We start from the raw sequence: 10,229 nt of genomic DNA on the forward strand, positions 1-10,229 counted from the left end.
ACAGAGGCTGCGTTATACACAATAACAAAGTGCATCGTGGGTCAGCTGATCAGTCCGCGCGTGTTATGTTTTTCCCGGCTTTTTTCGGGGGCGTTCGAGCCCTGGATTTTCGTTCGAAATCTTCGAACTCCGATTTGTTCGAAGTCCGGGACGTTCTTACCACTACATATATATATATATATATATATATATATATATATATATATATATATATATATATATATATATACATTTTTTTAAACACATTTTAACTTGTGTACGACGGTCTGAATCCCTTCATTAAATGAAGACAGTGGGATTGAGTGGATCACACCTTGTTGTTTATTGGTTGTTTAGGAATACACACGGACACATTGTGTTAAGATGGATGCTAATATCTACATTTGTGTTCATTTTGCACATAAAATACAGTCATACACACACACTTTGGTAGTTGGTGTGATGGATGAAGACACAGCAATAAACAAAAATGCCAGACAAATAGTAACAAAATACAGTTGCACATGATTGTGTGTAAAGTTGTATGTTGTGTATTTGGACGTCAGGTCAGTTAGCATTACGGTGGCCGGGAGCTCTTCAGCGCCCCCCCACCCGACGATCTTGAGCTGCTTTCGTCTGCTATTTGTAACAATTTAACAAAGGTTTGTGCTTGGATGTCACAATTTCTGTGGCAGATCTTCTCCAGGAATTCAAGATGTCTAGTCGTCACAGGAGCGACCTGGTGAGAGATGTTGTCAAAATGAAGGTGCTGCTTCTGTTAGCTGGTGAACAGGAATCTGGTGCCTGACAATGAAATTCTTTCCTCTCACAGTCTGACCGTAAATCACATCTTGATTTAGTGAGGATCACCAAAACAGGAACTAATCTCTCTCACCATCTCGGGAGTTCTATCTGGTATAAAACACTGAAAATTAAATCTGATGTAACGCCAACACTTCTGCCACCAGCTGACGACAATGACATGCCAATGTCTGTGACATTAATATTTTCCAACCTCACTATTGTCGCTGACTCCTGAACAACCATGCTGACTCAACCTAACATCCTTCCTGACTTGAATCTGCAGTGTTTTCACTTCTGTTTTCCAACGCCACATTTCTGTTCCAAACAATGATCTGGAAGAAACACACTCCAAAATAAGTCTTTTTTTCAGTAAAAAGAGTGTTGGAAAATATATGTGTACATATTAAAGCAAACATATTTGTAAAATAGTTTGAATCAACAGTTAAAAACGTTCTACACCCAATGTTAAACTGCAATTCTAATTTTCCTCTTTCAAATCGAATAAAAGTTGGTCGCTGGTGGTGAATCCTCTTCCCTGTGTTTGTCGTGCTTCTCCGCACGAAAAAGCTCCCAGAGCGTGAGCACCTGTTGAACAGCGAGGTTCGTGGCATCCCCGTCCAAAACTCCCTGTTGTGTCTCTGTATGCGTTGCGAGGTCGTTAACAGTGAAACAGATGGACTGAGTAAATATAACTTTGGACCCTGGCAGCGCGTCAAGCGTGCGATGAGAGCTGGAGGGTCGCGGACCTGCAGTCCTGTGGTCGAGGTGTTAGACGGGAGATGGCTCCAGCGTGTGCAGATGGGAAGAAATGCACATGCGGCCTTGTTTTTTTTCATTCTACTTTTCTTTAAATTTGAAGCACAGTGACACAACAGAGGAAGAAATACCTAACTTGTCAGGAAGGTTTTGTTTTTCACTCAAATGGGCAGACACAGATTTTCATTTACCAGCCCTATCGCCCTCTGCTGGTGTGGTATACAACTGCGATTCCTCTTTTTTAGCTGCAACCAAAATCATTGGTTGATACTTCACCTTCATTGAGCATTGGCTAAGCGTTGCTTGCCGTCCTCCTCCTAAACACAGAGAAAGAGAGAGCAAACAATCACAAAAAAATATGTTATAATTCAATGTAATGAGTTGCGCGTTACAAAATGTATTTAACTTTGTTGTGTTCAGAAGTCTTTGGATTCAACCAACTGACCTCTGATGCAGATTCCAAGGTGGCATTTTATTTCCCACACACTGCGGCATTCTTATACTGAATTTGCAGCTTGTACACACTATTTCATCACACATCACTTGCAGTTTTGGTATGGTAGAACAGCATTTTGATATATATAATATAAATATATAGTGTATATATATATTAAATATATTTAAAAAAATAAAGTCAAAGTTCATAATAAACCTCCAAAAACAACAAGTTGTTTGCGGTAAAATGACAGACAACATGGGAAAAAGCAGGTTGGGGAACAGATCTGACTGTTTAAATGGATGCATAACTGGTGAATAATTCCAAAGTAAATGTGAATTTTGGTTGAGGATTATAGGGAGCGCATGTATGGAATCATGAAAGCTGTGTCAATCACAGAATGCTCACCTCTTGTCCTGGTTGAACTTGCACCGACAGTGTCCGCCTGAAAATCACAACAAAGCCATGAACACATGAGAGAAACTCTTTGGAGGGAGCTGTTAGAGAGGGTTCATCTTACTGAGCAGAATGGTGATGCCGATCAGACACAACACCCCAGCCAGAACCAGGCCCCAAACACGCAGTCTGTGGTAGTCTGAACAGCAACAGAGAGCAGTTAGCATCACGGCCACTTGTGTATTGACAGCTAGGGACTATTTCGACAAGCTGTTTTCGATGGTTTCAATGGTTATGTGCAACTCTACGATCAACTATAAACCGCAGCAGGTTAATCTTATGCTGTAACATATAGCTATTGTAATATTCTTATTTCCATAGAGGAATCCCTGAACAAAAGCAAACAAAAGCATCTGTTTGCTTTTGTGCAGGGATGTTTTTCGCTACACAATTGCCAGGGTTTCCACTACTCTGAATGTACTTGATATTCTTATAAATTGAAATTCTTATATAAATATTTTCAATACATTAAAAGAGCTTCAGTTTAAAAACTTGAATATAGCCACCATCGTGATTTATTGTGCTATTGTCAAACGGATGCAAAATGAACAATATTTTGTTGTTTAAATGTATGTATGGGTCCATCATTGGATTCAGTGATATATCAAATTCATTGAAATTGAAAAATGTGGCTTCTTGTGGCAAATTCTTATACCATTAAACTGCGATTAATTGAGATTAATAAAGAGAGATTAATTAGAATATTTGTTAAAATCGAATCCCACCCGACTAAAAACGTATTCACAACTCGATCAACGTTTCGCTAAAATTTCTTGCTATGAATTCTATGAGAGTCTATCAGACACCACACTGTAGAAAAGTGCTCCTTTATTTTAAAGCGTTCAGTATAAGACAGTGTTTGTGACACTCACCATAGGTGAATGGGTCATCTGCAGCTGTGGAGACACAAACCTCGGGTTACTTCAGCAATTCAAACACTGACACAACAAAGTCAACAGTACAAAGTGACACTGACATACATATACCAATGATTCATGAATTTAATGTTCACAGCGAAAACAATTGCATTAGTCTCATAAATGCAAATACAAAGTACTGAATCAGATACAGAGGAAGTAAAACAATTTGGAGAGAACATCTTACTTTGGATTTCCTCTGCTAACACCAGGGAGACGACTGAAAGAGAGACACAGGGAGACAATTTGACTATTAATTCATCAAGAAACAACAGATGTAAGCAGACATTTAACATTCATCATCATAATTAAAGAAGAACTTATGTTAATTATACAAGTAAAGAAGAATTGTAAATGATATATAAGGAGTTGCTAAAGAGGCTGATGCAAAATGGGGAGCCTCAGTCCCGCCCATCTACTTCCGCCTCAGTGGACCTAAGTTAACAAACAATATGAACAGAGTCAATGGAGAGATGAAAGTTATTTCCTGGTCTGGCGTGAAATGTGCCATAGATCTCACATATGTTGTCTGTGAATTTGAAATATACGTTCTAATGCTGTGAGAGCACTGCTTTTCGCAGTTACTTTAGGTTTTGTGTGATGTGTAGTAGAGAAGTACGACACTCGAGTGAGAGCCAGCAGGCGGGACAAGCTCTACAGGGTCACGGAAAGTGTTAAATGAGCCTCAGTCGGATTCTGCTATGATGTCATACATGTGTCATTTGATGTGTAGTCCAAATGATTGTGTTTTCACAACCAAATGAATCATGACTTACACAACAAATATAGTCAAAACTCACATCATTATTTATCACTGTGATCCAGGGCATGAGGCAAGGTGGACCAGAAAATAACTTTTTTTTCCTATTTTTTTCCTGTGGCCCAGTCGTACGGAACGCAGACTTGGGCTCACGATATGAAGGCTTTCCCACCTACTCACGTTAGGTGCTCCACTTATTCGCATCCTTGATTCAGAAATACAATTACAGATGCATTTGCAGTGTCTAAATTCAATTCCGCCTCCATCCTCTTGTGAGCGCTACACATAGTGCTTACCTCTCTCCTCTCGTGATTTATTATATTATATCACTTTATTATTAATATTATCATTGTTACTCAAGGTACAAATTATCTTCCATATTGTGATCCAAAACAAGATGTGTTCATTATTATGGTAAATAATGATGTAACTCACGTGTCATCAACACCACAGCTGAGACCTTTGACATCCTGGTACCTGCAAACATTACATGAAATGTTTTACATCCACTACACATCATGTAGCAGCAGAATATTATTATGAAGGTTCAAATCCAAGAGAGCCCTCTATTGGGAGCCATGGCTAAGACATAGAATACTTTTGATTTGCGCTTAGTAGTATATATTATGATGTCTTTATTTTTCTTTTTACCTTGCATGTTTGTTTCTCTCTGTTTCTCCATTACTCTTTTATTTCGAGCAGGAGTTGAGGTAGTAACGAAAAGCAATTTCACTCCGTATAACAAAAGTGATTCTGATTCTGAACTTGTCTGTGTTACATGTATAGATGAGATTCCTTTTAGATTAAAGTTTGGGGAATTTAAGAGTCAACACATCCAGCCAGGCGTTCATTGTCAACAACAGTGGCACTACAGTTTCTTCTTTTCTAAAGTGGGTCATACCAGCTGAGTGAGTCAGTTTTTCTGAGAGGCACTAAAAGGGCTACAACATACACACATCTGAAGAGCATGTCAAGAAATTAGATTTTCTTTGCTAATTTCACATACGCATGCGTGTACGCTCACACACACGCACGTTCATTCGATCTTAATTCAATGGAAAAAGTGCTCTAATCCTGACCAGGCAAACAGACCTTGTTCGGTTAATGCTTGACATACACTGCTGCAAACCAACATCTGCTGGTCCAGATTCAACACTGTCACTGACAGATGTCAGTGAAGACTGAAAAACATACTTCATGACTCTAAAGCCCACTTTACAAGTGTACAAGGCTGTTCTTCTAGTTGAAGCTATGATTAGAATCATTACATATTCAACAATCCTTCCTCTGATTTGGGGACCATCTCACCATCTCACCCAACTCAACTTCAGACTGGTTTTTGATGGTATAACATATGATGAAAGCAGAACAATTGTATTTTCATCTCAATTTACTATCAGGGGCTTAGATGTACACACACAACACATGTATCCGAAAAAGACCCATTTTAATATAAGGAACGTGTCTTTCTTTTATGGCATGACTGACTGATAAGAAGTGCAGCAATACTACGGTCAATGAGGAGAACAACTTTAACAAAAATGTATGTTTTGAGTTTTGATGTTCGGAGCGCCACTGTGCAGGAGCTAATGCCTGTTAAAGGGTGAACTGACTCTGAACCTGATCATGTGAGCTCATATTGCTCCTTGAAATGTTTTGTGTGTGTATCAGAGTTGAAAAATGAATGTCAATCGCCTCATGCAATGCACTCCAACTTCATCACTGTCCACCTTCTGCTGAGTTCCAGATCAAATGATGACATCAGAGTCCACTAAAGATCATACATGTTTGAGAGGTGACATTTAAATGTAAAAGGGTGGCTACGGTAAGGACTAACACAAATGCTTCAACCAATCTGGGATCAGCTAGCAAAGACTAGAAGGTAAACAATAAACAGACGTTTCAAATAGCATCTGTGTGAATTATCTCCTGCTGTTAGAGCAGCAGCAGAGATGCCCACAGGAAGATGACACACCTTCCACAGCAGTGATTTTCCACTTGCTGCTCCTTTCCACATGGAGCCCCACGGGGAAGAGCAAACAATCCCATATCCAGGCAACAGGTATTTACATGTTTAACAGGACAGAACGACCTGTCACGCCCACACAAAATCACCACCGATACAACCAACACGAAATGTTACGTATGAACAGCTCAAATTTAAATAAACGTTAAAGTTACAGCTGAAGTTTTGAGAGCATGGGAGCCTTTCTGGGGTTAATTTAAGAATGATATTTAGTAGTGCGTCACAGAGATCCAACTCACTTGGTGATATTTAGAGTTTATTTCAGAGGAAGACAAGACTAGCTCTTGTCTCCAGAGGCTTCTCCACGGCAACACAGAATGAAGCCGGGGAATGTAGACAAATGGGAACCAAGCCAACTGCCATGAGAAGAAGGTTTACCTCAAGAGACAGCACAGATGAGGAAGAGAGGTAGAGAGAGAAGCTGACCAAGAGCTTCTGACTTCACAATCAACATGTGGAGAAGTGAAGAAGAGAAGGAGGAAAAACACGAGTGTAACTGGAGTCGCTGAACGACTCACACTCCCTGCTGTTGTTTAAAGATCACTCGGTAGAATAAATGTTAGCATAAGATGGAGCCAGGAGGCGAGTGCACGTGGCCAATCTTTTGTGTTTTCGGCTCATTGTACAAGCCCCTCAAGCACAAGTCCTGACTTGAACACCAAATGGGTGTGGACTTGCACAAGTCATTAAAGGGAGGCAGCAGTTACAACCATGGGAAGATCAGTAGATGGAGAAAAATACTTATATACTTACATATAAAATGAAGTCTAGAAATACAATTTAGTTACTCGTCAAACACATGATTCAGTCTTATACAGATTTATTTACAAATGTGGTTTGAACCAACATGTTTTGGTGCATATTCTGGAAGTGTTTTGACTGTTGTTTACCAGTTAGAGAAGAACAGGAAGTTAGATCCTAGCATCAGCACTTCAGTGAGGGTCAGCAAGTACGGCCATGTTGAAACACAATACTAAAAAAACGCACCCAATCCAAACAAATGTACTCTCATACGGAACAAAATACAATTCATAAAGGACTTTCAGTTGAGAACTAACACCCTGGTTTTGAAATACATGCTGGTAGAGGATGTTTACTCTGTTATCAGAAGTGCGGTTTATGAGTATTCCACTGTATTTCCATGAACAAATACCAACAGTGAGGGTGAGTCCCAAACCACTGACCTGCATTGATTGTCAATTTCCAAACTATAAAAGTGAGCTAAAATGCAAACTCATAGTGAAGAATACTCATTCATCCTCCATTGTTGATCATCTAGTTGGTTAGCTAGTCTGAAACCGTAAAAGCCACATCCTTTATGAGCAGAGGAACTGCAAGAGCAGTTTCCCTCGGGGTATTAATGACACTTCACAGATAAAGACCTTTCTGTTCGAGCTCTGTCATGCTCCTCGGCTTGTCTCCGACTGTCTCTCTGGTTTTGTTTGGAGCTCCTCACTGCTCCCGCTTTTCAGGCTGTTTTCCACGTTCCCAATATGAACCATTCTCCTCCATTTCCTGTCTCCGATATCCACTTATGTGAAAGGCTCTTAATGGCCAGTCAGTTGGAGCTCTCTCTAACACTGCTCCTCTGTTTCGCTCCAACCTTTTTCCAAACCTCTCCAGCCTCTACACTCCACCACTCCACCATGCTACCATGCTGAAGCAAATGCTTTCTCTCATACAGCGTTAAAGTCCCTCAGTGGTTAACCAATTCCTCTGAGGCTCACACTTACACAATATGGCCTGACTCATTCCCTTTGTTAGCTCGACAGCACAATGCAATATCTGCGGTGAAGGGCTGTAAATAGATTTACTAAGAATAACATTTTTAATCACAATTAATCGCACTAAAGTTAACTTGCAAATTAATCACACATTTTGTATATGTCCTAAAAGCAGCTTAAAGGAAGATGTTATCAACATAATAGTGGTCAATAATCCTTTCCACATAGAAACATTCGTTTACTCCGACAACCCAACATAACAGACACTTTCAAGAACATGCTTTAGAGTAACCTCAGCGGCACTGAAAAGGTTCAACAACATGATAAAAACGTTAGCATTAATGGTCCCTCTTGTGTTGATACAGTAAACTCTTCATTAAGTTACATTTAGAAAGAACACAAATTCGCCATTAATCGCGAGTTAACTTTAGTGCGATTAATTGTGACTAAAAATGTTTTTGTAAATCTGTTTACTGCCCTACCTTCACTGCAGATATTGCAATATAGTGCTGTTGAGTTAACCAGAACTAACAAGCTTTAGAGCATTTAAATGTGATTACAAATTTTCATCCGTCCCACAAATACATATTACAATCTAATGTCTTCCTTGGCGGATCAATAACGTCCTGCCTTATCTGAAAACCTACAGAGTGTACAATGGACGTCGATGCAGCGCACAAGTTGGGTTTGTAATGTTTGCTCACCGATAGCAGAGCACGCAGACATCCATGTTTGCATCCTCAGTAGATATTTGAATTGCAAAGTCTAATTCCTGTTCTGGTATTCTAAAACATAAGCCATAAATAACAAAACATCTGCATTATTGCGATGTGTCACTTTGATCATATCTGCTCACTATGCTGCATTTCCTGTTTGCAGCTGCATCCTGTGATCATATAAGGTGGATGCTTTCATGAAGATTCAACACAGTGCTCACTATTTAGCATAGATGCGCTAAACTACTACTAAAAATACTCATTGGTGGAATTCTTTAGTTTTTTTAATCTTCTCCTTCTCCTTCTTCTTCTTCTTCTTCTGATTGAACTTACAATATCATGCAAATAGGTAAATAAATTCTACATAACACGTCAAACCTGTCTTGGTTAATTTACATACGGTAAAGCTAAACTGTTTTCAGCAAGAAAACCAAAAGCAGATTCCAATTTTATTTGTCAGTGCACATCTTTTAAGAGTCTTTACATCACTCATGTTCAGCTAACAGTAATTCTACACTCTTAGCACCGCTGGCCATCACCAGTGTGTTACACTTGGATGTAGTGCGGCTTGTTACCCTGGTGTTTGTTCAACAAGCCACGGTCATTCCTAACAATACTGTGTGAGTGTGTGTATGGGCTCCAGTATGAGACTACAAAGTCAGCTGCTGTTTCTCAGCGGCATGTTTCATTCCTAAATTAGCTGTCCTGAATTCCAGTGTTCAAGTCCACACATCCTTTCCACACGCGTGCTGATGCAGTGTGAAATTGTCCCTACAGTTCTGAGTCATGTCAGTGTCTACGATAAAACAGAGGCAGAAAGTCAAGAAACAGTGATGAAGTTGAAATGGACGCCTTAAGAGTGGGAAGAAGAGGGAGTAAAGAGGCAAAGACGGTGGGAAAGAGGGAGTGGAGCATTCTGAAGCTGTGAGTCACACATGCTTGCCACGATGTTATAGCTGTGAGTCGAGACCAAACACAGCCATGACCTTCAAGTAAAATACATACTTTGTCTTTTTTTAATATTCTACTTACAGTCATGACTCAACAATGATCAGCTTACATACTTGCATTCCGCTTTAGCTGTCCACACGGAACATAGCTGAGCCACACAATAATCTGCAGAGGTGTAAACAAAAGTCACCCCGAAAATGCATTAGGGTGAAGGACACAGTCACATCCACTCTTTAAAATCAATGTCCTCTTGTTTAGGCATCTAGATTTGTGTCTGTGAGTGGTGTCAGGAAATATGAGCGGTGAGTCTCATCACTTTCCCACTCTTGTTTTTCTTTTTTGGGCTCTCTGGTCATGTGAGTCGAGAACAGAGGGCTAAGTCGGTCTCACCTGGGGGAGGAGGGACAACTCTTTGTGTGTGCTGTCTCCCTTCTGTCCTCTCCCGGAGCAACAGCATTCTAGAAACTGAGGTCACATGATGCGACTGGGCCAAGGAGAAGTGTATCAGACTGAAAATTGCTCTGCCACATCTGTGATTAGGATCCTCCAGAAGTTTTATTGTTTTTTTGGAGTTGAAAAACATCAAATAATACTTCAACAGTTGCAGTATTATATGGTTATATTCACACTACATCAGCAGGAGTCTCATCTAAAATGTTAAACTTTTTATTTGTGTATCTAATGATATTACTCAAATAGAAACA

At 39.8% G+C, this 10,229-nt stretch overlaps 1 protein-coding gene across 1 annotated transcript; it reads right to left on the reverse strand.

Moving 5' to 3' along the window:
* Nucleotides 1-298: 298 nt before the first annotated feature.
* On the reverse strand, nucleotides 299-4,610 carry fxyd3 (FXYD domain containing ion transport regulator 3). Its single transcript, XM_053882070.1, has 7 exons — nucleotides 4,544-4,610; nucleotides 3,536-3,568; nucleotides 3,304-3,327; nucleotides 2,496-2,570; nucleotides 2,384-2,420; nucleotides 1,816-1,856; nucleotides 299-718 (listed from the first exon to the last, which is right to left on the reverse strand). The coding sequence occupies exons 1-6, from the start codon at nucleotides 4,593-4,595 to the stop codon at nucleotides 1,832-1,834; spliced, it is 246 nt and encodes an 81-aa protein (XP_053738045.1). The 5' UTR covers nucleotides 4,596-4,610; the 3' UTR covers nucleotides 299-718; nucleotides 1,816-1,831.
* Between the last annotated feature and the right edge of the window lie 5,619 nt (nucleotides 4,611-10,229).

This window comes from Synchiropus splendidus, chromosome 12 (genome assembly GCF_027744825.2).
Source record: "Synchiropus splendidus isolate RoL2022-P1 chromosome 12, RoL_Sspl_1.0, whole genome shotgun sequence".
In the NCBI taxonomy this organism is placed as follows: Eukaryota; Metazoa; Chordata; class Actinopteri; order Syngnathiformes; family Callionymidae; genus Synchiropus; species Synchiropus splendidus.

Excerpts from the sequence above, each read along its gene's own strand:
- fxyd3 (XM_053882070.1), bottom strand. The coding sequence starts at position 4,595 with ATGTTTGCAGGTACCAGGATGTCAAAGGTCTCAGCTGTGGTGTTGATG. Across the intron at positions 2,421-2,495 it reads CGGCATCACCATTCTGCTCA|GCGGACACTGTCGGTGCAAG; the intron begins GTAAGATGAACC and ends TGTGATTTTCAG. Across the intron at positions 1,857-2,383 it reads AAGTTCAACCAGGACAAGAG|GAGGAGGACGGCAAGCAACG; the intron begins GTGAGCATTCTG and ends CTCTGTGTTTAG.